Source organism: Cavia porcellus, unplaced genomic scaffold (genome assembly GCF_034190915.1).
Source record: "Cavia porcellus strain 051 isolate PalLab524CR breed Dunkin Hartley unplaced genomic scaffold, mCavPor4.1 scaffold_1, whole genome shotgun sequence".
In the NCBI taxonomy this organism is placed as follows: domain Eukaryota; kingdom Metazoa; phylum Chordata; class Mammalia; order Rodentia; family Caviidae; genus Cavia; species Cavia porcellus.
The window spans coordinates 195,368,651-195,395,832 of record NW_026947484.1 but is presented as its reverse complement, the minus strand read 5'-3'; the positions used below and the strand labels follow the sequence as shown (position 1 = coordinate 195,395,832).

The following is a 27,182-nucleotide window of genomic DNA, read 5'->3' as shown; positions in this document are numbered from 1 at the left end:
GGGGAAAAGTTGAAGTAACTGTTACACCTACCCAAGTCTTTCAAAATATCTTGAGAACACAGTCTTCTGCTGTTCATATACAGGGACATGGTTAGCAAAAAAGACAACTTTCCCTTTCCGTCCTTGTGGAAACTTTAGAAGATGATGTTCACATATAAGAAGTGAAACAAAGGTTTTCCCACAACCTTTTAATATATAAAGAAAAAGAAAACAACTAATATTATTTTAGTATTTCTGTAGAAACATTTATTTTAGCTCTTCTAACACTATCGGGTTGACAAGTAAATTGATCATTTAGATGGATTAATAACTGCAGAATTTAAACTATTAGCAAAAAAAAATCACAACTTCTTAAGGAAGATATACTCAAGTAGCTAGGGCCCAAAGCAAGCTTAAAAAGTGTTTTTCTTTCAATGTTCATGTCTTTTCAAATATATTGGGACTACATTTTCAAGATAGTTTTCTCAAACATAAATGAAACAGGAAAAAATTTGAAATTTTTGTTCAATGGAAGAAAAAGGAAGAAAGAAACTACACAGGAATGGCGATTGGCTTACCAGTAGGAGCACATATTATTGTGTTTTTTCCTTCCTTAGCAGGTAAAGCAAGCTCTAGTTGGTAATTTCTTGCTTTCAGTGGGCTGCACAAATTAGTATGAGACACTTCTGTAAGGCAAAAGAAACAGAATTCCCCAATAGTTACTACTCTGAGGAATCACTGCAATAGCTATAGTCTAATGAATGTGAATTCTGAATCCAGTCCAAAGGACCTTATTTGAGGTTTAAAATCTTGTCTCTTATTAATCATTTCAGCTTCTTCTCTGATATAAAGAACAGAATTCTCACTCAATGAAAAAGTATTAATGACAAGAAGAGGGGAAAAACAGTGGATTCTTTCTTAATCATATAAGCCTAATAAAGTTAAGCAAAATGGTCTAATTTAGGGAAAAAGAGATAATCACCATGTATAGAGATTATTGTTTGGAACAAAACATCCTTCTAAGACTGAAGAAGAAAATCATATTAATATTGGATTTTCAAAGCAATTTCTTACTAAGTCGTAACCATGCTTTGTAAATCTTCAGGCTCTCAAATAATTATTTTCTCTCAATATAAACAGAAATTTTAAAAAATACTTAGAATCTTTATCTCACCAACAAGTATGTATATAAAATGTTAAGTGGTAGGGAAAACTTTGGAAATCATTTAGTAAGTTGAACCAACTCACTTTAAAGAGAAATCTTCTACAAGGTTAAGACAATAAATTTCACTTCAGACTTATAAAAATCTTTACATGGTAGAAATAAAGCAACAAGGCTGGGGATTCAGCTCAGCGGCATAAGCGTCTGCCTGGTTGTAAGTTTGATCCCCAGTATCAAAAAAAAAAAAAAAAAAAAGAAAGAAAGCAGCACATTCATTGATATTATTATAGAATGACAAACAAATCTGTATCACCCAGTTGCAGTGAAACATCTATAAATTATCTTTTAATTATATATCCTAAAAACCTTGTTTTTTCCTAACACTATTCATTATTAATCTTAGTTTCCCTTTTATAAGTGTCATATTATGCAACCATCAGAACTCTTCATGAAACAGTCATGAAAATATGAATGCTTCAAGAAACATATGGGGACCTCACAGGATCACATTAACTTTGAAACCGCCTTGTGAGAATGAAAAGAAGAAGCTCGTCAAACGACACAAGTGCTCCATACATAGTTTTACAAACAGCAGAAACTACATGTCAGCAATGCACATTTGTGTATTACACACACATTCCTGATCAACTGGTAAAGCAACCTTGGAATCTAGAAGAAAACTGAGCAAGTAGCTCACAAATGTATGTTTTTAGAAACAAAGGCTGCTTTTGGATTTCACAGACATTAAGGTTCTAGGAGAACTCTGAATTTGCAATGTAGACATGTACATATTTGCTTAGTGAAAAAATAAGACTTAAGAAAAGATAAAAGTAGAAGCAATGGCCATGAAAAGAGAAACTGATATTTCTAGTTATAAAGTATCTCTTTAACTAAATTCTCTTTTCTTTCTAAATTTTCCTTAAAAAGCCTTTCCATAAGGCTGTAACTTGAGGCACTGCAAAAATTATGCCCACACAAAACACAAAAAGAGCATCATTATAGAACAAAATGCCAAGTACCTGAAGGTGGACAGGAGTTCTGACTAAGATTTTGGTCTTCTGGATCTTCCTGGTAGAAAATCTGTATGTCAGAATGTTCCATTCTATTATCCTCAAGTTCTTCACTTTCTACATCTTTCATACCTTTTAGGATAAAAAAAAAATCTTAGAATATTAATGCAACCTGATTACAACTTTGATTGCGAAAGCCTCACAAAGCTGAAACATTAAAATTTTAAAATTCTAAGACTATTTCTCACAATCACACCCTTCACTTCTTAAAACAATTAAAAGAATCATTTGAAGTCTTAATTTGGTAGTTGAATTCCAATATCATTTAGAACTGTATTAAAGTGTAAAACATTGGTAGCAGTAACTTTAGGAACTTGTTCAAAATATGAATCTGAGCTCCTATGAATCAGAATCTGTATTTTAACAAGATTTCTAAGGCACTCCTATTTACACTAAAGAAAAGACCATGACCAAACAGACATTCATATCTGCTCCCTCTGACACCCTAGGAAATGAATCCAGGGCACTGTCTTGCACATGCTAGGCAACTGCTCTACCACTGAGCAGGATCCTCACTTTGTGTGTGTGTATGTGTGTGTGTGTGTGTGTGTGTGTGTGTGTGTGTGTGTGCGCACGCGTGCACGCTCGCACCTGTGCTGACAGACAAGGTCTTGCTACATCCCTGAGGCTGGGCTTGAATTTGTGGTCCTCTTGTCTCAGCCTCCCAAGTTGTTGGAATTATAGGCATGTACTACTGCACTAGGCTAAAGAAACATCTAAAGAAGCCTAAGTAAAGCTAATGCTAAGACAGATGTTTTTCAGACACAGCCTTTAAAAAAGAAAAAGACAAAAAAAAAAAATTAAAAAAAAAAAAAAACAAGATTCTGACATGACGTTAGCTTCAAAAAGCCAAATGAGGGTTCAGATACTAAGCAAAGTCTTCTTTCACCCTTGCTCTCTTCAGTTCCAAATGGCTTCCAGGCAAAATGTATCATGATTCTACCCTGAAAAGTGAGTAAGTCGTGGAGTTCTCTGATAACTTAAACTAAGGCTGGAAACTTAGAACTGGGCCTTTCCTAAATTTGGGGGGTCATATGGACTAATTTTGGGTAACAACAGTCTTTCCTGACCCATTTTTAGAAGCCATACACAACCAAAGTAATTCCACAGTCAAGTAGCTACCTCCCTCCCAAAACCTAACTTCATGTGGGTCTCTCACTAGAGAGACCTTATCAAAACCCATGAGTCTGAAGGAAAAGTGCTTTTGAAGTTCAGTAAAAATGGGTAGAATGAGGAAGGCCCACGTAGAACCATGAGGTTTCTAACCCTTTTCCTTCACCCCTTCAGAACTCTTATAGGAATCCTTTACCTTCATCTATAATCCACAGGTCATTGAAGATGTTCCCATCTTTCTCCAAAGCAAGTTTCAGAGTCTTGGGCCAGCTCCCTTTGTCTGACCTGAGAAGGCACTCAGCCAATTTCTCGGCTCCTGCCATAGGCCCCTTAGTGGTGCAAACCTGTTCACAGCAAATGCAGATTCTGATCACTTATCGTAGTATTTCCTTCTATGCGTTCACTGTAGAAAAATCAGCTCAAATACAATTTGGTTTAAAAAACCATTGGGGGGGGGGGCCCTGGGGATTTAGCTCAGCCACATAAGCGCCTGCCTTGTAAGCAGGCAGTCGTGAGTTCAATCCCCGGTACCGATAAAAAGGAAAAAGACAAAAAAAAAAAAAAAAAAAAAAATCATTGGGGGCTGGAGGTTTAGCTCAGCAGCATAAGCACCTGCCTTGCAAGCAGGCAGTCGTGAGTTTGATCCCCAGTACCGATAAAAAAGAAAAAGACAAAAAAAAAAATTGTAAATTATGGTTCAGTAGGTATTAGCTATCATTTTTGTCCCATTTAACACTGTCTTGTCTCTTGTTTTGTGTGTGACACTAAAGACTGAACCGAGGGCCATTGTACCAACCCCTCTCCTAGCCTTTTATGTTTTTGACAGGGTGTCTCTCAGTGTGTTGCCCAAGCAGGGCTCTGTCCTTCATCTTTGTTCTTCACGTGTGATAATTTTACATCAAGCCAAGCCTTCTCACCTCCTCTTAGTTCTTAAATCTAACATCATCAGCAATATTAGGAAAATAATCTATTTGACAACCATTCACATTATGGATGTATTACCAAAGATGGATATTGTAAGGATACGACAAAATGTTAGGTGGTTTTCTCAGGGTACAGGAATTAACATGAATTTTATTATTAATCATAATGACTAAAACTTGTGCAATTATTATGTTCCAGGCTTTCTATGCAGGCATTTCATACATACTTTTCATTTAAACCTTATGAAATTATCATATTAATGTGCCATAATTATTTGCGTTTTATGCATAAAGACACAGATGCTTAAAGAAGGTAGGAGAATTGCCCAGGATCACATTACTAGTAAGTGGCTAAGCTAGGATTATAACAAAATTTTAGGCAAGGGCCTAAAATTTTAACTGCTAGTCTATACCCATTTTTCTTTCTATGTGGTGAATGTAAAATTTTGTTTAAATGTGAATAAAACATTCAGAAAATAAAGTATTTTTAACTGAAATAATTCCAGGTAATTTACTCCTTAGATATGACAGCATTGCTCTTCCTTTGGTGTAAACAGGATATTTCCCATATTCTTATTATTTCCTCCAAACTTAGTATTTCATGCTAACTTACCTGCCAAATTTCTTCACAATCCTGAGTAATTAAACAATCAGCTATTTCAGGGAGGATTTCTGTTGGAATAATTCTGGCTTTAAATTCTGGTTCTAAACGTCTCAAAAGTGTTCTGTAATCCTCTAACTTTTCAAGGTTTTGAAAATCCCAATTTTCAATGGCTTCATAAAGCCCAGAATAGCCTGAAAAGAAAGGAAATGAGGACTTTTATAAGATGCTTTGACATTGATATCAAAAACTCATGCTTAAAAAAGTTACTTCAGTTACCAATACTTTTCAAAAATAAAACAATATTCACTTTAGGTACCCAACGTTTTAGGTCTTCTAACAATGTTTATTATCTTTTAGGCCAAAGTAATAATGACAAATTTGAAGTTTTATATTTGATCTTTGTATAAAATCTTCCAAATTATCCCATTAACTTCTCCTGTAACCTGATTTGCCTTTCAGTATGACAAATTCACCAGGTTTACCTACTGTGAAAAGCAATAAAGACAACAGAAAATTATGAATTTCAATTCCTGTCCTCAAAGAACTTTCAATTTACATTATTCTAAGAAAAGAATATTAAGTAAATGAAGCCAGATGTTGTAGTACACACCTGGAATCCTGGCATATGAGAGACTAAAGCAGGAAGATTGTCAGTTGAAGGCCAGAGGGATATAGGGAATTTAAAAAAAGATGAAACCAACAAGTAAAATTTAAAATGAATAGTAAATGGGAAATTTGAAGAGGAAAAAATAATTCCAATTTCAATAATCCAATAATGTCTCACTCTGAGGTTCTGTGACAGAATCACCAGGCTTGTCTCTCATTTCACAACTGTAAGAAGACAATGAGGTTATTTTATAAGTAGAGCAAACATGAAGCTTCTGTGTGAGGAGATCATTTAGAGATGAGAAAACCCCTGGATTCTATTAAAAGAATCTCAATCTAACACCTGCTCTGCCTTCTGTATACAGACACAAAACAAAAAAATACAATAAATATGCTGGAACCCATAGTCAGCAAAAAGTATCACTAATGATAATATGTTTAATGAACAGCAACTGTGTATCATCTCTTTTCTTTTCTTTTCTTTTCTTTTCTTTTCTTTTCTTTTCTTTTCTTTTCTGTCTTTTTCATTTTTATTGGTTCTGGGGATCGAACTCATGACCGCCTGCTTGCAAGGCAGGTGCTTATGCCGCTGAGCTAAATCCCCAGCCCCATATCATCTATTTTCAGAAACGTCAACTGTCTCTCATAGTGAAAGTTTAGTATTTATATAACTTTTAGAATATTGTTCATTATAACTGAAGTTTATTATACATATGGCTAAAGGCATTTCCTTAAATGTCATACTTAGGAAGTTCAGGGAAAATAGTATTGGCCAGTAACTAAGGAAAATGCTCAAGTTCATTCATATTTTTATTGGGACTAAAAAACAACATAAATTTACTATCTTAGCCAGTTTTTAATGTGCAATTCAGTAGTGTTAAGTAAAGTCACTTTTGTGAGACAGAGTCTAGAATTTTTATCTTGCAAAAATTGAAATGCCATCCACACTAATACAATAATTCTTCTTTCTCCCTTCCCACAACTCCTGGTAACTACCTCTTTCTGTTTGTATGCCCCTGACTACCTTAGATTACTTATAAAGATTGAATTATACAATGTTTGCGTCTTGGTGACTGGTTTACTTAATTTAGCATCATGTCCTCAAGATTCATCTATATTGTAGCATATGGTAGGATTTCCTTCCCTCTTAAAGCTGAATAATACTCCATTAGATGTACATATTATGTGTCTTACTTTCTTACTGCTGAAACAAAATACCAAATACCCACAAGTTAAAGAAGAAAAGGTTTATTTAAGATTACAGTTTTTAGAAACTTCAGTCCATACTCAGCTGATTCCAAGGCAGGGCAGCATGACAGAAGCACGTGGCAAAAGAAAAGCAATTCATGGTGTGGTAAGCAGGAGGCAACAAGCGGTTAGCCTTCCTTTCCCTCTTTATTCCACTCAGCTTACAAGCTCATTGGCTTATGCCACCCATATGAAGGGTGGGCCTTTCCATTATCCACATTTTTGGAACTATGCTGAATCAATCAGTGGAGTAATCCAGTTATCACACCCATAATTCAGTATCATACACTCATGCTACAGTCAGTTTCCAAAAGCTACACAGTGCATGAAGCCTCAGAAAGACACCTAGCTAAAAGCCATAACACATTCTATTTCTTACTTTTTCTTTTTGTGGAGTTAAGGGTCAAACACTAAGCAATTACTAAGCTACTGAGCTACATCACTGCCCAACACCATATTTTGTTTACCCATTCATCTAGTACTAGACATAGGAGTTTCTCCTACCTTTTAGCTTCTGTAACTAATGCTGATACAAAATAAGGGTTAATATATCTTTCCAAGATCCTGCTTTCAATTGTCTTGGAACATCCCAAAAATGGGGTTGCTGGATCATACAATTCAATTTTTAATTTTCTGAGGGAAGTCCATACTGTTTTCCATGTAAGTACACTGTCTTACAATTCTACCAACAGTACACAAAGGTTCCAGTTTCTCCACATTTCCACTAGTACTTGTTACTGATTTTTTGTTTGTGTGATACAAGCTATTGGAATACTATATAGTGATATCTCATTGTTTGATTTGTCTTTCTTTGTTGATTATAATGTTTAGCATATTTCCATGTTTGCTGGCCATTTTCATGTTGCATTTGCAGAAACAGCATGCCCTTTGCCTATTTTTTAATTGGGCTATTGGATTTTTGTTGTTGTGCAGGTATAGACATTCTTTATATATTCTGGATGCTAATTCCTTATCAAAATACATGAGTTGCAAACAAAAAAATGGGAGATCAGCCCATTTGGTTGACTCTATGCTTTGAGACACCTAAGATTTTGGGTTTGATGAACTCCCATTTGTCTATCTGCTTTTGTTGCCTATGCTTTTGGTATGAAATCAAAAATCACTGCAAAGTCCAATGTTATGTTGTTTTTTCTGTTTTTTTCTAGGAGTTTTACAGTTCTGTCTTATGTTCAGAAATGTTTAACCCATTTTGAGTTAATTTTTAATACACTATGTGAGATTAATTTGATATGTCAATTTGACTGGGCTAAGAGATGACCAGATAGCTGCCAAATACTATTTCTTTGTGTGTCTATCAAAGTATTTTCAGACTGGAAATATAGCTCAGAGACACAGGGCCTGCATGGGAAGTGCAAGTACTCCCAGTACCAAAAAAAAAAAATTTTTTTCCAGAAAAAAGTGAGCATTTGAATAAGTGACCTGAGTAAAGACCCTCACAAATGTGAGTGGGTCTCATGAAATCCACTTAGAGTCCGGACAAATAGAGCTTTAGGACTTAACAAGAACAGCTCCCTGGTTCTTAGACCTTCAGACTCAGACTGACTTATACCATCAGCTTTCCTGGTTCTTCAGCTAGCCGGGGGCAAAGGACATGGACTGTCAGCTTCCATAATTGTTTGAAGTAATTCCTATGGTATATAAGTACATTTGTAACATATACGCCATTACACACATGCACTGGCATGCCTATCTCCTATTGGTTCTGTTTCTCTAGAGAACTCTGACAAATACTTTAGTGTTCAACTTCATTGTTTATGTACAGACATTTGTTTTGGTGCTATTATAAATAGAATTATATACTTTAAAGCATTATAAAATTATCTGTTGTTAAAAAATAGGCAAGTAGGGGCTGGGATTTAGCTCAGCGGCATAAGTGCCTGCCTTGCGAGCAGGCAGTCATGAGTTCGATCCCCGGTACTGATAAAAAAAAAAAAAAAATAGGCAAGCAACTGACTTTTCAATGCTCATTTTTGTATCCTGAAACTTCTTTCAATTCATTTATTTTTGTTAGTTTTCTAAATAATCCTATCATTTGTGAACAGAGACAGCTGATTTGTTTCTTTCCAATTTATCTTTTATTTACTTTCCTTACCTAATTGTTTTGGCTAGAATATCCACTACTAAATGCCATTTAGTTTTTAGAGTAAAAATAGAAATGCCATTTTTAACTGAAAGGTTGATAAGAATTTAAGTAATTTGTAATACCCAGATTAATGGTATCCTAAAAATGGAGAAACAACAGTTTCTCTGAGTAAGTATACGTAACAGGTAGGGAAGACTTTCATTACCTTTAAAAAATTTGTTCAGAATAAATCAGCGCATGTTATAGCACTAGAAATTTAGAGATAGAGTAGGGTATGAATAAGTCAACTATTATCCTCAAGGTAGAAGCAGAAAACAAACAGAAGATTTAAACCCTCTCACCTACAACGTTTTGAAAAATAAAACCATATTATTTTTCATAAAACAACTGAGCATGGTGGCTCACCCCTGTAATCCCAGCATTTGGGAGGCTGAGGCAGGAGGAACGTTATGAGCTTTCGGCCAGCCTGGACTACATAGTAAGCTAAACACCAGCCTGAATTACACAGGGAGACTCCCATCTTAAAAAGAGAAACCCACACAAGTGTAATCATACTATATGTACAGGCCTCCTGAGAAATTCTAAATGTAAAAAGGTAGCTTTTTATATTATGTTAATTTAATATATCTGTGTTACAGTATGATGACACCAGTGATGGTAGATGCCCATCATCAGAATCTTTTTCCTGTAGTGATATAAATTTTCCTTAATTTGTCCATCTTTAAATTGCACTAGTATAATGAAAACAATAATGTTAAGATAATGGCTACAGTGAGGGCCCCTTATCTACACTGAACTAGCTTCTGTATACATGTTCTCTAACTTACTGTTTACCACACTGAAAGAAAAGCATCCTTTGGCTTCTCTGACAGGTGAATAAGCTGGAGCACCAACAAGGCAACATTACTTGGTTAAAATTTAGGAGTAACTAAGTGAGTTAGAATTGAAACTCAATTTCTGACTGCTCATTCAAATGCCTCTACAGCAATTATCCTCCAAAAGAAATGCCATCAGTGGGTCCACATTTTCTATTAATTAGCTATATATCTCAGCACACCCTTTTCTACCCTTAGTTTTCCTATGTACAGAAAAAGCCATGTTAGACTAAGTCATTTCTAAGATGCCTTTCATCTTTAAATGAAACTAACTTTATATATAGATGACAGAGATCAAAGAACACTGTAGTACTGAAAAGAAATTTTAAAATTATGCAACAGTTGACCACATGACAGAATATTTGTAACACATATATAAAGTTGCCTAACAAAATGTACACATCTGCACTTACTATTCTTAAAAGCTAAAATATTCCAACACTTTTGAATGCCTTCTCTTTCTTACCCTAACTTGCTTACCCAAACATACCACTATCTGTATTTGATCACCACTCCTTTGATTTTTTTTGAAGATAGTTGCATGGTATAGGTTTGTTTCTGATAGGCTTGTATGAGACTTTATATATTTTATATCCTATGATATGTGCTTCTATGACTTTTAAAAATTTAATACTGCATCTCTAAAATCTTTCTTTTTGTTAGAGACGGGATCTGTCATGTAGTCCAGGCTGGTCTTGAACTCACTACGTAACCCAGGCTGGCCTCAAACTTGCAGCAATCCTCCTGCCTCAGCCTCCTGAGTGCGGTGATTCCAGGCGTGTATCACCATGCCTGGCTAGATATTCCCATACTTCCATTGTAATACAGTGGACCAACCTGTGAACATCACAAGTTATTCTCCTCTTGAAGGATTTTGGAGTTGCCTCAGTCTTACTGCTTCCTTGTTTTATTTATTATAAGCAATTATACTGTGAACATTCTTGTGTATGTATTACAAAATGTATGAGGTTTTCTAGGGTACAGACTCAATAGTGAAGCCTGGAAAGGATACCTGAGAGTTGAATTCTATAATATGATGTCAAAATATTTTTTAAAATAGTTGTGAGTTTATATTCTACAAAGTGACGTTTAAGGCCTTCCATTACTAAATATTCTCCTAAGCTTTAACACTGTTTAACTTCTTAACTTTTGCTCTATGACAGGTGTAAAATGATGTCTCATTGTATTTCTAACTTGTAGCTCCCTAATTACTAATTAGGCTGAAAATATTTTCATGTATTTATTCACAAATGTTAGTCTATGAAATGTCTGTTCACATCTTTTGCTCAGTAGCTGTTTTCTTTCTTTTTCCAAATGATTTTAAAACCTTTTTAATATATTCTGAGTATTATTCCCATGATAATTGTATATTTTGCAAATATGCACTCCCACTTTATGACTTGTTTTTTTCAATTTCTTTATAATGTTTTTTGATAAACATGTTAATTTTAATGTTACCAAATTTATTCAGCTTTTTTATGGTAAATGCTTTCATGTCTTATTTCACAAATCCTATCATGCTCCAATATTGTAACAATACTATTCTGTATTGTTTTTAAAACTATTATAATTAAGTTTAAATTCTTCTGAATTTATTGTGTGTGGAATGAGATAAGGAATACAAATTTACTTCTATGCACGTATATATGAAAGTTAGGATTTATTCAGTCTGTAACATTATCATATTTCTAATAGTCCATTGCTGCTTATTGAATAGTGCCTCATTTCCCAATGACTCTCTAATATGTCAGGTTTCCATAAGTATATGTGTCTAACTGGAGGCTTGCTAGTCAATTTCACTTGTCAGTTTGTTGATAGCAGGACCAACAACATCACACTGTCTCAATGCTAGTGTGTGTGTGTGTGTGTGTGTGTGTGTGTGACAGATTCTTGTTATGCTGCCTAGGCTGGCCTCAAACTTGCAAGCTTCCTGTCTCAGCCTATCAAGTAGCTGGGATTATCAGGGCATGCCTCACGCCCAGCTTTATATTAAATATTAGCATCTAGAAGGGATACTTCTGATTATTCTTAAGTTACAGTTCTTTGGCTTTCAAATTCATTGAAAAGGCATACGGGATTTTTATTAAAATTGCATTAAATGTATGGATCAATGTAAGGAGAGCTGAAATTTGTATGCTATCAAGTCTCTCCTCTATGTGCATGGATGTATCTCTCCACTTTGGAGATATTTACTATTTCTCACTTTTTATTATTTTTATCATTTAGACTTTATACATGTCAGACTTATTCTTCAATGTTACATTGTTGTTGCCATGATAAATGGTATTTCATTTTGTATTACATTTTGTTTGCTTTCAGTGAGCAAAAATGCTACTGGTCTTACAGCCAAAAATCTTGCTAACTTCCTCCATTAGTTACAATAATCTTCCTGTACATTCACCTTCCTATTTCAGGTGGACAAAATTATATTATCTGTGTAAAAACAAACTTTACAGTGCCTCAGCATAGCAGATTTGAACTATATGTGGATAGCTAAGAATTGACAGCTTTTCCCTTTTATGGTACTCCAATACTTTTGAGAGTAAGCAGCATGAACTAACCTGCATGGTTTAGGGCATCCAAAAAGCCACGGAACCAGCCTTCCACCTGGAGCTCCAACAGGAGCCTGAGAAAAAGTGAGGCAGCCTCCATTGGACCCTTGTTGTTTTTCTCAGCCTGGATAGATTGCACTTCATCTACAGAGAGAAGAAAGAATGATTCATCAAACTGCAAAACTACCACTTACTAGAAGAAAATCTGAAAAGGGCAACCAGACTTCCTAGAAGAGGGAGAGGTCACGAAGTTGAAAGAAACTCCAGGAAGCTGATTCCCCTAGCCACGGCTGACTGTGCCATTCTTCACCAACCTACCCTTTCCATCCTTGGTAGAAACTTCATATTTAGTATGGAATTCTTAAGAGTACACTCTAGATAAAGTCAGTCTGTCTGTCTGTTCCTCCCTCTTTCTTTTTCCACTGGGGACTTGAACTCAGGTCTTCACACAGGGATACATCCTTAGTTCTCCTGTTCTCAGTTCTTTTCTTTTTCTTTTCTTTTCTTTTCTTGAGAACAAAACCAAACAAAATAAAACAGAATAAAGACAATCAAAAGAAAACAGTAAAAGAAATACAGGACCTCAAACAGGATAACTGGAAATCAACAACTACCTTAGTTCTTTATGTTTTTTTTTTTAAGTGTTTTAAAAAATTTGAGTTAGGGTCTTATTAAGGCACTGAAGTTGCCCAGGCTGGGCTTGAACTTGCGCTCCTGACTCAGCCTCCCAGACTGCCAAGATTTGGGCATGGGCAACCATCTGGCTAGGAGTTTTTCTAAGAGATTTGAAAAGTCTTCCCCACAAGGGGGAAATGGTAGCAACACTGGGTTAGAAGTAAAAGCAAAGACTTCTTTTTTTCAAAAGGTTGAAGCAATTGCTAGACTAAAAGTTTTCAAGGGCATGATCCTTCCATGGCATCAGTACTACGATAGTGGGCTCAGCAGGTAGTTCAAAATGTAAGCCAGGTGTGGTAGTGCATGCCCGCGGTCCCAGTACTTGGGAGGGGGAGGCAGGAAGGACTGCTGAGAGTTCAAGGCCCGTGTGAATTACACAGGAGACCCTGTCTCAAAAAACAAAAACAAAACAAAGCAAAAAGAGTCACAGGATCCTCTCTTGGTCCTTTTTTTAAGTTTTTGCTAAGAGGACAGGAAAAACAAGAGAAAAGAGAAAGAAAAATTGGAATACAGTGAGGCCAGTTATTCAAAAACTATCAAGTTGCTGGTGCTCACACAGCTTTTATACGCATAACTTCAAGCCTCAGGAACAGTAATCGCTGCTCAGTATAATCTCACCTTTGGTCATCTTCCATTTTTCCCTACTTAATGAAATTCAGATTCTAAGGGAATGACAAGCTGGCTGGCTGCTTGCCACCATCTTCTTACTAGAGATTAGAAGAGGATTTGCAAATGAGACACACCCAAAGATTGGCTAACTGGAGAGGAAGGAATGCCTAACTGTAGTTAGAAAAGATTTCTGTCAAAGTCTCTGTCTTGGTAACAATAAAATTAACTCTTGTAAAGTGTAAAATTCAATGGTTTTTAGAGCTGTGAATTCATTATTCCTACCTGACTAGTGCATTTTCATTAACATAAAAACAAATAGTATATGCATTAGCAGTCACTCAAAATTCTCCCTCCCTTTGGCTCTAGGTAATCAGTAGTCAATTTAAAATTTTATATATTCGCCTGTTCTTGACATGTCACATGCATGGCATCATACAGCATGTGATCTTTGACCGACTTCCTTCACACAGCATTTTGCAAGGTTCATCCATGTTGTAGCATCCATGCTGCATCATTCCTTCCTTTTTATTGCTAAGTAATATCCCACTGTATGGACATAACACATCTATCACCTCATCAGTTAACAGGCATTTGTACTGTAACCACCTTTTTGCTATGTAGAATGTAAATGCTATGAACATATGTGTACAACTATTTAAATGTCTATATATACAGGTGTGAGATTTCTGGGTCACATGATAACTCCATTTCTGACATTGTAAGGATTTATCAAACGTTTTTCCAAAGGAGTTGCACCATTTTACATTCCCACCAGCAAACTAGAGAGATTTCAATTTCTACACAGCTTTGTCAGTGCTATTTATCATTTTATTTAGCCATTTCTACAATTTCCTGTGGCTACAGTAACAAATTATCACAAACCAGGTAGATTAAAACAACAGAAATTTATTTTCTCTTCATTCTATAGGCTAAAATCATTCTAAAGGCTGAAATCAAGGTCTACCAAAGTCTCAAGAAGAGAATTCATTCCTAGCCCTTTCTAGATGCTCACGGCTGTTGGGATCCCTTAGCTTGTGACCTCTTCTTCAATCTATGCCTTTGTCTCCTTCTTCTTCTCTCTTCCTCCTTCTAAGACAAGGTCTTGCTGTGTAGTCCAGACTGGCCTTGAACTCATAGCAATCCTCCTGTGTCAGCCTTCTGAGTGCTTCTGCCTTCATACTGCCTTCTCTGTCTGGCTTGTGGCTGCATGACTCCGTATCTGTACCTGTCTTTATACAACGTTTCTGTCTCTTTGTGTCTGGTCATGGCTGCCTTCTTATAGAGATGCCAGTCATACTGGGTTAAGGGTCCCCCTTACTGCAACATGAGCTCATCTTAATTACATAAGTAAAGACTCTATGTACACATAAAATGACAGTCTAACGTACCAGAAATTATGACCTCTAAGTTATCTTTTGGGGGGATACAATTAAACTCATAACAGCAACATATTTTAACATTATCCCAGCTTTCCTGGGCTTACAGCCCTAACCATTCCTGTCAGTCAGTCCATCCCAAACTCAGTGTTTATGGCTGTGTCATCACTCCTTGCTACTTAAGTCTCCCCTTAAACATGTTACTAACCACCAGTGACACACTGCACGGAGGGCCAGATCTATCCTAGCCCTGCTGTGGCCTTCCCAGGTACATTACCTTGCCATACCAGCAGCAGTTTAGATTTACACTGTGTATGTTGTAAGGGCAATCCTCCTGCTAGTTACTGCTACAAGCCAGTGATAATTTTCTCAAAAGCACAGTGAGTTCAATACAGGAGAAAATCTTTGGGAAAAGTTAGTAATTCAGACTGTCTTTGCTGTCTCCCTCTCTAATGTCATACTCTGCTTCTCAAAGAATTCCTTGTTCTCTTCTTTATTCTCTTTAACAACGTCTAACTAAGGGATTTACATGGTAGTACACAGTAACTCTAGGCCTGTCTTTCCCCTTAGACTACAACAATGGATATTTTGTACACATCTCTGACCTTCATGTTTTAATCAACACAGTGCTTAGTTCACGCACGTGTCCAGAAGATGGCACCAAAGCAGTAGACAGTGAGAACACTGCCCCCTTATCTGTCAAAGGTTACTTTAAGGGCTAGCCTTTGACTTCACAAGAATAGTGAAAAATGTGTAACCCACACAGAGGTGTACCTTGAAACAATTCCTAAGTCACTTCCAAGTAAAAGTTAATGAGCATCATAATCACCCCAGCTCCCCAGACCCCAAGTGGGAATCTTGGGTTCACAAAAGTGTATCCAAACTCAAACTTGGCGCAGATGCCTTCATGGCACTGCCCATTTCTTGCTTGAAGGTATAACTCTCTATATATCTATTTTACAATAATCCTACCTATGCTTCTGCACAGCCCATGTGTCTAGACTACATTCTTGCATCAAGGGCACAAAGAACTGAGAACTGAGGACATGAGAACCCAGTTTCCTGGTAATACCATTGATTCCTCAGCTTAAAAAGTGACGCTTCCAGTTAGTTAATAGGTACTTAGTAAATTACTTCTAACCCTAATATAATGCCTGACACAAACTACATATTTTAATTCAATTAATCTACACTAGTACCCAAAAAATGACATTCACACTAGTTTTTTAATGCTTCATCCAAGGATTCCTAAGAGATCCCTTCCATAGACTTTTCCTGGATCTATGCTTATAATTTAAATGAAGATAATTAAGATGTTGTTTTATTACTATTCTCTGAGTATACCAGGAAAGTGATGGTTGACTTGTTGATTGTTGTTTTTTCACTCCTCACTCTGGTTTTGCAGGGCATTTAAACACTCAAGATAACTTATTTTGTCCTAATGCAATTTCCAAATAAAGGCGCCGGCAGACTGAAGGAACTGCCAGAGCTCCTCTCACCCAGCCTATTTCCAGGCACCATCTCTCTTTCTCCTCTTGGGGAAGCAAAGAACCATTCAACACGATTTACAAGTGGCTATTCCCATGGCCACGAGTCTGAAACGATAGATAAATACGCGCATTAGATCTGAGGAAAAGTCTTGCTCAGTTCCACTTGAGACCTGGCAGTTAGAAACTTCCTTTGAGTTGGTCAGCATTTTGTACGGTGATTATCTGTTCTAGCCCTCTATACCATCCCTCTCTCAAAAAAGCTGTAAAGTGTATTAAGCCTGAATTTTGGTTCTCCATCTCCGGTGCCAGTACGACGCTAATTAAAATATTTGCGAAATAAACGAAACAGACGAGTTGTGTCTTAAGTTTTGAACCTAAACAGATTTGCACCCCCAAGCAAGTGATTCCACCTCACTGGAACTGTTTTCCTCGGACAGTTCGTCTAAAACGCTGTCGGAATCTTGCCACAAACCCAGTGTTCCTTGGCGTTTGGTTACCCACACTGACTTAAAGGAAAGAAAAAAAGAGGAAGAAATAGGTCCCCGACAGGAGTCTTGCTTCAGCAGGGCGAGTGGAGACCCCTGGGCACCACTTACTCTCCGGAAGCCAGGGGGTCATGTAGCTAAGGATGTGAGTGGGGTCCAGACTCTTCCGGACATAGTCGCTGTAGGCTTGCAGGTTGTGCCTCTGCTCCGCCGTCATCTCTCACCTCCGCAGATGGCCTGGCCTGGCTGCACTGGAACTGAGGACGAGGCTAGGGTGGTCCCAAGAAATCCATCCCGAATAAGAGGCGGAGCTGCCTGGGAACTTGTAACTACAGAGGAGAAACCGAAACTGCAACTGGCCGCGGTGGCTGAAGAGCAGGGACTAGGCGCGCTCAGCCCGCAGCAGCACCGCCCAGTTTCGTTTCCTAACGAGCCCAGTGGGGGCGCTGACTCATGGGACTGCAGAGCGCTCCTGGGAACTGCACTTCGTTTTTGTCGTTTTGTTTGCTGTAACAGGAAAGTTTAGGGACAGTAACTTGCACAGTTTAAGTGTTCAATTCGAGGAATCTTGGAAGATGTTTAACACCTGTAATTACTACTGTACTCCGAAATGAGGACCCGTATGGTAAATGTGTGTTTTAACTTTATAGGAAGAAGTTGTTTTCTTAAATGGCCAGAGCAGTTTCCAGTTTCAGGCTCAGAAAATTCCAGTGCATACTGATTTGCTAGATCAACACACTTGGCAGTCTTACTATTGTTGCTAAACTTGCTTCTGGGTTAGTGTGAGTTACAGTGGTTTTAATTGCAAATTTCCCGCATAGCCATGATGTGGGGCACATTTTCATGTTCTTTTAGGGCACTCATATGACAACTCTTTGAAGCTTCTACTACTGTCTTTTGCCTGATTTTGGAGCTTTTTAAAATAAACTTATAGGACTTAATTACTGGGGATACAAAATTGTCAAATACACATACTCAAAATATCTTTTGCCAGTCTGTGGTTTACCATTTCATTTTTAGAAAGATGTCCTTTCTGTAGCAAGTTTATATCTCTGAAACTTAATTTATCAGGTTTTTTCTCTATGAGGTCATGAAGGTATTCTATAATTTGTTTTAAGAACGTATTTTAGCTTTTACTTCTAGGTCTACGACTAGCTCTAATTTTGTAATGGTACAACACACAGATCCTGGATCATTTTTTCAAAATTTCTAATTGCACCAGCACCATTTGTTGAAAATTTTTTGTTCTTCCACTGAATAGCCTTGGGACCTTTGAAGAAATCAATGTATCATGTGTAGTTCTATTCCTAACTATTGTCTTTCATTACATTATCTAATACCTGTAACAATACCACTCTCTTGATTCTTGTAGATTTCAGTAAATCTTCCAATCAGGTAGTATTGAATATTCCAAATTTGTTCCACATTGTTGTTACTACTGTATTGGCTACTCTAGGTTCTTCATATTTTCATATGAAATGAAGGATCAACTTCTCAATAAAAGAAAAAAAAACCTGTTGGAATTTTATCACTTTTGCATTGAATCTACAGATGAATTCCCAGAGAACTGATATTTTCATGATATTGCATCTTCTTATCCATAAGCATGGTATTCCTTTTGTTTACTTAGGTTGTTAATTTCTCTCACAATGTTTCATAGTTTTAAGAGTACAAAAAAAATTTTTTTTTTCATGGATTGAACCCAGGGCCTTACACTGAGGTACATCATCCCTTTTGTAACTTTTTGAGACAGTCTCACCAAATCCCTAAATTGCCCAGGTTGAGTGGGAACTTCCCATCCTCCTGCCTGGCCTCCTAGAGTTCTAGGGTTAAAGAGTACAGATCTTATATATATATTACAATTGATTTATCATTGGTCATTTTTTGATGCTACTGTAAGTGGAATTATTTTTAAAATTTCATTTTCAGATTGTGGCTACTATTTAGAAATCCAAGTGACTTTGTTTATTAAACTTTTATCATACAACATTACTAAAATCATATTAGTTCTAGTCATTTTTCTGTGGATTTCTTAAAATTTTTCTGGTTAAAAAAAATCGTGTCATTTGCAAATACAGTTTTGCTTCTTCCTTCCCAAGCTGATTTTCATCTGCTTTCCTGATAGTTTTACTTCTTTTCCAATCTTTATGTTTTTTGCTTCATTTTCATTCTTTATTGTATCACCCAGGGCATCCAATAGAAAGTTGAGTAAAAGTGATGAGAGTTGACATCCTTACCTTGTAATCTCAGTGGAAAAAATGATCATTGTTTCACCTAAGCTTTTCTTAGAGGCCCTTTATCAGATCAATGAAATTCTCTCATTATTCCTGTTTTGTTTTCCAAATTTTTGTATTAAAATTTTTTTCCTGTATCTATTGAGGTGATCATATATTCTACTAATTTCACTTATTTTTCTTCTTATGTGTTGGTGCTGGGATTAAACAGAATCTCATGCATCCTACGCAAGCACTCTACCGCTGAACTACATCTCCAACCCTTGTTTTTGATTTTTGAATGTTAAAAGCTAGCTAGCATTCCTGGAATAAATCCCACTTGGTCATGAAGTACCAACATTTTATGTATTTCTGGATTTAGGTTGCTAGTATTTTCATATGTCTTTGTGTGTCTATATTCATGCCAGACATCGATGTGTAATTTTCTTGTAATGTCTTTGTCAGGTTTTGATGTCAGGGTATAAACTAAGAGTTTATGGGACTGTTATCATTTCTCCCTAAAATGTTTAATAGAATTCACCTATAAACCATTTGAAGTAGTGATATATGTGCACCTATGTTTATAGCAGCACAATTTGTAATAGCTAAATCTTGCAAACAACCCAAATGTCCATCAACCACAGAGTGAATGAAAAAGATGTGGTATTTTTATACAATGTATTATTATTCAACTATAGGAAGGATGATCTTGAGGCTTTTATAGATAAATGGAAGCAACTTGAGACTATCCTCATATGTGAAATAAGACTCACATTTGTAAATATCACATCGTCTCTCTAGTGTAAAAAATAATAAAAACTGAAGGAGTAATCAGATCCAAAATGTATACTAGATTTTGTAGATGAAAAGGAAGTGCTCTAAAGGATATAACTGTATGTATAAGTGTGTAAGATAGAAAATATACTACTAAGTTTTTGTTGTTTATCAAACAGAATGGCTTGTACTGTAATTGTCCACTTTTTATTCTTTGATTTTATAACAAACTGTTTCTAAGATGACAATATGCAATTTATCAACTAGTGATTTCTTAGTGTTTTTTTTTTAAATTCTGTAATATTTCTACCTTTTTTGTTTTTTTCTCTAAATAAAAAAAACAAACCATTTGAAGCCAGGCATGGTGGCTGTAACCTCATTACTCAGAAGCCTGAGGCAAGAGGATCACTAGGTTCAAGGAGATTCAACAGGATCACTGAATTCAAGGAGTTCTTCATAATGTTGCAGGCAGCTGAGTTAGTTAGAAATATTATAGGCAATGAGACAGGGCTAGTGCATAAGCCCAGATACCTTGCAACTGTGGGGGAGACAGACATCTCCTGTGGGCCATGCCTCAAGACAAAGGATCAAACAAATGTATCCACATCCTATCACCCTTAAGGGATTTATTAATTTTAGTTTTTCTTTTCAAAGAACCAACATTTGCTTTGACAATTTTCTTCACTGTTATTCTACTTCCTATTTCATTGATTTCTGCTGTAGTGATTATTCTTTTCTCCTTGCCTTGGTAACATGAAGTTACCATTCTTTCACTAGCTTCTTAAAAACAGACACCTAGATCACTGAATGTATATACTTTCTATTCCAGTTTAAGCATTTAAGTCTGTAAATTTTCATTTTTTTAAGCCAAGATATTCTAGTGTCTCCTAAATTTCATCTATTGTGTTGTAATGTCTATTTGACATAGTTGCTAAAGCTCTTTGACTTCTTGAACTTGTAAATTACTTAGAAGTGTGCTTTAGCTTTTCAAATACTGAGAATCTTCTTAAAAAGCTTAAACAGGAGAGGGGCTTAGAGGTTAGAGAAAAAGCAATAACAAACAGGCTGAGATAACCAGATGAAAGAACTAATTAGCAAGCAGGAAGTTGTGAGTTTGATCCCTGGTACCGAGAAAATTAGAAAGAAAAAAAAAAGAACTAATTAGAATACAAAGACTTCAAAAACACTATTAGCAGCCAGGCCTGTTTGCACACACCTATAATTCCAACAATGGGAGGCTCAAGTAGGATTATTATTAACTTCTGATTTTAATCTGTTCTGGTCAGAGCTTACTTGCTGTGAAATTTCAATCTTTTATAATGTACCAAAACTCATGTTATAGCCTAGTATATGAACCATCTCGATATCATTTCAGATGCAAGTAAGAAGAAAGGGCATTCAGCAGTTCTTAGCTGTAGTATTATATTTCAATTATGTCTAAATGGTTTACAATTAGTTCAATCTTCTATATCTGTACTGATTTTATTTGTTCTGTCAAGTACTGAGAAGGAAGATTTAAAATCTCCAGCTTTCATTATTAATTTGTCCCTTTTGTTCTTAGTTTTTGCTTCATAATTTATAGCTGTCTTTATGAAGCAAGAAGATAGGATGTGACTAAAACTAGCTGGACACGGAGGTATAACAAGGTCCCAGAACACACACACAAAACAATTCTCAGGACCCTGCATGTGGATTTCTCGTGAGAACTCAAGCAGGTTTTTGATAGAATGACCTAGACATGACACCAGTGTGGGAATATAAAAAAAAGGGACAGTTACCATTAAGTCTTCACTGTCATGTCCCTTCATGGTAGCCTACCCTACGCTGTAGGGCGTGTCTTTGTTTTTTCCCCTTTTTCTTTTACTTGGCCCAAACTGACTCTGAAGTTATTTTCCTATCTCCAAATATGAAACTTTGCCACCACTTAATGCTTGTTTTGTTCAGTGTTTTGCAAAATTCCTAAGATGGAATCACTAATGCCCCTTAGGCTCCACCCCAAACCTAAACTACATGTATGCTCCCACTCCACGTGTCCCACAGAGATCGCCACCCCCGGGGGGCGGGGGAGAATGCCAGCCCTGGGGTACTATGCCGGACCCGTCGGGGGATCTCTCCCTGCATTCTTTTTTTTTTTTTTTTTTGTCTTTTTCGTTTTTACCGGTACCAGGGATCAAACTCATGACTGCCTGCTTACAAGGCAGGCACTTATGCCGCTGAGCTAAATCCCCAGCTCCCCTCCCTGCATTCTTAAAATAAAGGTCATTTATATTTCATACCTATCTTTTAAGCCGTGCCACAATTCTTTCACTTTATATATCTTTTTTTTTTTTTAAGAGGAAAAAAACACAAAACAAAACAAAGCGGTGTAAGGGTACACGTAATACAGAACTACCAAAAAAAAAAAAAAAAAAAAAAGTAACAGTAAGAAATCACCTGTTAGTAGATTACATATTATCATCTTGAAAATAGTTGTTCAAATCACAGTATCAAAGAATACAAGGTGGACATTCAAACAGGGAGACTGCAAACAGCTGTGTTCAATGATCCAAAAACATTGATATAGTCTCACTTTATATATCTATATTCTTTTTTCTTTTACAATGGACCTTATAGATACATTACACTTTACATTCTTTTATTCTCAGAAGTGTTGCTTTTTGTTCGGGCAAGTCACTAGGTGATCATTTTGAATTTATGATGTTCATTTACACATATGGTAGGTTCATTTCAGTTTTGCCCTAAATACAAGTTACATCCTTAGTCTTGGTTTACTGTCTTCTCTACTAAGATGTGAGCCTGTAGAAATTTCAGTGAAAAGTTCTATATGTTTCCTAATACATATTGGGGGGGGGAGGGTTCAGCCTCCAAAATCTCTTAGTGATACACAGCTGACAAAACTGCTGAGCTCTATCACCCTCCCACCTCCTATCTACAAGAAGTCTTTGGAATCTACCTGACACATAAAGATTTGGGAGACAGATAAAAGATTTCAGTAAATCTTGCTACTCTACAGCCCTTTTTAATTTATTTTTTGATATGGGCTTTCACTAATATGCTGAGCTGCCCAGGGTGGGCTTGAATTTGTGATCTACTGCCTCAACCTCCCAGACTTCTGGGATTACAGGAATGCACAACTGGCTGGTGAAACTTGTACATACAAATCTTCATGTTCTCCCTAAAAGATGTTTACCTAAGGTGCACATGGTTGTGTACATAAGCAGCCTACTTCATACTCCAGGAAAATGCTAAATATGAGTCGTTCTGCCCCCCCCCTTGTATCTATTATGTAAGTACATCATCCAATTGGTACACAGTTGCAGATTCTACAGGGAAGAATTTAGACTCAGCCCTTCAACCTAACTTGAGTCCCATTTTGTCTTTCATTCTCCTCCATTCCAAGTTCAATGGTATTTACCTCAAATATTTTTGAGTAAAGTAAGGAATTATTCATTTTTATGACATTACAATAAATCTCACTGCATTTTAAAATGGCCCTCGCCTACTTGTTTTCCATACTTTGATTCCTGTATTGACTAAAATTCCAAGATGAGGAAATAAATCATTGATTCAGCAAATTTTGTCTTTTCTGTGCAAGTGCCAGTTGCTACAAAGGAATGCAGAAACAGTTTAAAAGACAAGGTATAATACCCATGACATAACACCATGCTGTTCTCCAGTCTGTTTCTTCATGTAGAGGGTACTTAGCCTTGTACATCATTACCCTCAATTCGAATCAACTCTTTCCTGAACTCATTTCATTTTAGTCACTAATTTCTAGTTATGCCTAGAGTTAGACAATCTAAAATAATTTTTGTTTTCTTATTCCTGTCCCTATACCTACTTTAATCTCATTATCTCCAAGTATATTGGTCATATTATGGCTTCACTTCTTGCCTTGCACAGCCAAGACATCACGATACATCAACTCGGCTACTCAGAACAGTATCTCCTTCAACTCTTTTGCACATGTTCACTGTTCACATCCAGCAGAACTTCAACTGGATAATCCACCCATTTGTTTATTAATTCATATATAAATAGAGAATGGATACTATGCACTCAACATTTGTTTCTGCTTTTACTCCCCAGTAGTGAATACTACCAGGATAAAAAGAAATCATAAATCTATCTCACAAACATTCCATCTCAGAGGGAGCCTAAACACCAATCAGCAAATCTTAACTCCTCTCCACACCCTTCAAAGGATATTTTTTTACTGTTCTTAATCCTAATCCTACCCAGGATCCAGCATTCAAACTGGCATTCTTATTTCTTAAGAAAAAAAGGTAGGCTTTAGAGCATGTATTACCTCATCTTAATTCATTTACCTACAAATATTGCACTCTTTTGAGGAACAAAGCCCCTTGTCTCAATCTTTCCCTAACTTCTTCAACCTTATTCACTGAGATACACAGAACTGGCTATACTGAAACACATGTTCCTGTAATTGACCAAAAGAATGTGATCGAGTCCAGCCAAGGCCCAGTGAGCCTCTTTAACAGCAAAGTGCTATAATGTAGATGAGAATAGCCACTGCCCCCACCCCCATGTGGCAGATGGTTGGAATGGGGGATTGAGCAGCAGCCTGTGCAATTCTGGGGCTAAAACATGAGATTATGTTTCAGCAGACGCCATGAAACTCAGTTAAGAACTATACCTTGGGGCTGGGGATTTAGCTCAGTGGCATAAGTGCCTGCCTTGCAAGCAGGCTGTCTTGAGTTTGATCCCTGGTACCGATAAAAAGGAAAAAGACAAAAAAAACCAAAAAACAAAAAACTATACCTTTCTAGCAGTAAAGGTACCAGCCTTACATATGCAGGCAATGGTGAATTTGGTAACCTTAGCACCTATTTGGAAGATAATACACAATATAACCATCATTGTGGAATTCCTATCATCTTGTTTTGAAAACATGTATAGCTATAGTTGTTCTTTGTTGTTGCTGTTTTGTTTGTGTTTCTGGATTTTTCTTTTTTCTATTAAAACAGAAAGAGAGAGAGAGAGCGTGAGCATACAGATGTTCTCACTGGCTAACTTTGGAAAAATTTGAGCAGCAAAATAAATTCTTGTAACTCACTGAATAATACATGCCAGTGAATAAAATACAAATCTATGGGTCCAAACTAATAAAACAAAAAGTGAAAACTTCTCCTTACAGAAAACTGCCACCTAGTAAATATGAAAGTAATTAGAGTTAGAAAATTCCAATTATACAAGCAAGGTAAAAATAGAAGCAGGCAAGAACCATTAGCAGATGTTAAATTTAGTAAAGGGCTTATGAAGAACAGGATATTTACATGATTTACAATTGTTTCCCCAAATACTGGCTACAGAGGTATACAGTGATGAGATAGTGGAGAAACTGGACAAGCCAAACAAGTGACCAAATTTTGGTGTCACTGATATCACTAAGGTGCAAATGGACAGAAGCCTAGAGATATGATACTTGAAATTTATGACACTGTGTAGTATTCTAGCCCCAAATCCACAATGTAAATGTAACTGTAATCAGAAATTGAGTATCTACAAAAGTGTCTATATCATGAAAAAATAAAAGCTGAAGAACAGTTCCATATTAAGGGAGACTTTAAAAATAACAAAGTTCTTTCATGGGCTATATCTTATGGGGTGAAGGGAGCAACTGGTACAAAAGACGTGAGGAGTAATACTCATAAACTATACATTAGCTTATCAATATTAGATATCCTTGTTGATCATACTATTGTGAAGATCCTTGTTCTTTTAAAGTTCATGCTCAAATACTAAGGGATAAAGTGCTACTGTACATGTAACTTAAATGCCTAAGAAAAATACTGCCCACACTGATCAATATACTCTAAGTAAAATGTGACAATGTCAACATTTTTTGTAAATGTATAGTAATTTCAGAACAAATTAAAGCCCCAAAATAATAAAACTACCTTTAAAGGTCTATAAGATTGCTTGTAATATCAGAATGAGAATCTACAGTCAGCAAAAAGCAAACAAAAAATCACAAGAGCAAACACGTAGTAATCATAAAAGCCATTTTCTTTAGAAGAATCAAGTCGCTAGGCTAAGTATCCTATCCCATCCCATTCATAAAGCTGTACCTTTTGGAGTGAAGTTAGTTTGAGAACATACAGCTGATACTCTTCATTTCATGCTGAGAAGCAAGCTTGTGATTATGATTTAGCTTTCCAAGTATTCCTAAAGGTGTGCGCAATGGCATGCTTAGCCTCATAGTAACTAAATTATCATAGGAATTTAATCATTTAACATTTAATTGTATCTAGATATGAGCTCAAAATTAGAAATAAATCTATACTGTAAATCTTGTGGTTCATATTGAGAACACAACTCATCTCCCTCTACTTCTCATTCCTTGCCTCTCTTGGTAGGGAGGTTTAGTGCTGGCAACAGCTCATACCAAATCAAATTTGGGTTCCAGCAACCCAAGATGCTTCCTAAAAATCTTCCAAGTCCAGAGATGCACTACTGCAATTATTCCTAATGACTGTGAATCCCAGCATGGGCAAGTTGTCAGGTAAGTCTCCTGCACCTTTGTACACAATGCCCACTATTACTACAAATTGAATTGGCTATTGGTCCGTGGGCAAGCTAACCTATAAAGCTAAGAATCAAGTAATTTATACTAAGAAACATAGTACCAAGTCAGGTTGTAAACCTGGAGATCATTTATGAGCACTGGTAAAAGATTTTGATTGCAAAATTAAAAGCAAATCACCAGTTACAAGCACACACAAACTTACCACCTGAAATAAAATCATGGACACTTAATTCAGACAGACAAGTTAAAAGACTATTAGACAGGGGCTGGGGATTTAGCTCAGCGGCATAAGCGCCTGCCTTGCAAGCACGCAGTCGTGAGTTCGATCCCCAGTACTGATAAAAAGCAAAAAGACCAAAAAAAAAAAAAAAAAAAAAGACTATTAGACTAACAGTTTATAGTACAGACTGATGATTTTAAAGATGTAACAATGAAAGGGTATACCAATAGTTTGTCACAGAACTTTCAGGGATGGAAATTACTTTCTATTACCAAGTCAGATGGGCTCTTTGGACCCTAGGATGGTTCAAAAGCGATGATTAATGGGAAATGGGTATAGGAAGCACACTTTTAACAGTTTAGGCAGACAGTGTTCAATTCCCAGCAAAACAAAATTACCACAAGTGAAGGCTCTGATGCAGTAAGAAATACCATTTCCAAATGTCTGAAGAAGCCTATTGTGGCCAAATATGAAGGTGGGAGAAACACTTAAAATAGACCATAGTTTGATTGGGTGGAGATTTATAAAAATTATCTTGCATTTTTTTTAGTCTG

At 36.4% G+C, this 27,182-nt stretch overlaps 1 protein-coding gene across 5 annotated transcripts in view; it reads right to left on the bottom strand.

The window, feature by feature from the left end:
- Window positions 1-27,182, bottom strand: part of Rigi (RNA sensor RIG-I) — a 65,969-nt gene that overhangs the window by 28,191 nt on the left and 10,596 nt on the right. Inside the window, exons 1-7 of one of the 5 annotated variants that reach the window (XM_063226771.1) lie at window positions 16,983-17,243; window positions 12,246-12,380; window positions 4,861-5,042; window positions 3,521-3,668; window positions 2,161-2,283; window positions 558-665; window positions 32-185 (exon numbers count right to left, since the gene is read on the bottom strand). In XM_063226771.1, coding sequence (XP_063082841.1) covers window positions 32-185; window positions 558-665; window positions 2,161-2,283; window positions 3,521-3,668; window positions 4,861-5,042; window positions 12,246-12,380; window positions 16,983-17,088 — 956 coding nt within the window. In that variant the 5' untranslated portion in view covers window positions 17,089-17,243. Of the gene's footprint in view, window positions 1-31; window positions 186-557; window positions 666-2,160; window positions 2,284-3,520; window positions 3,669-4,860; window positions 5,043-12,245; window positions 12,381-12,554; window positions 12,767-16,982; window positions 17,244-27,182 lie in introns of those variants that run through there. The other 4 variants (XM_063226777.1, XM_063226772.1, XM_063226782.1 and 1 more) reach the window with 4 other exon arrangements.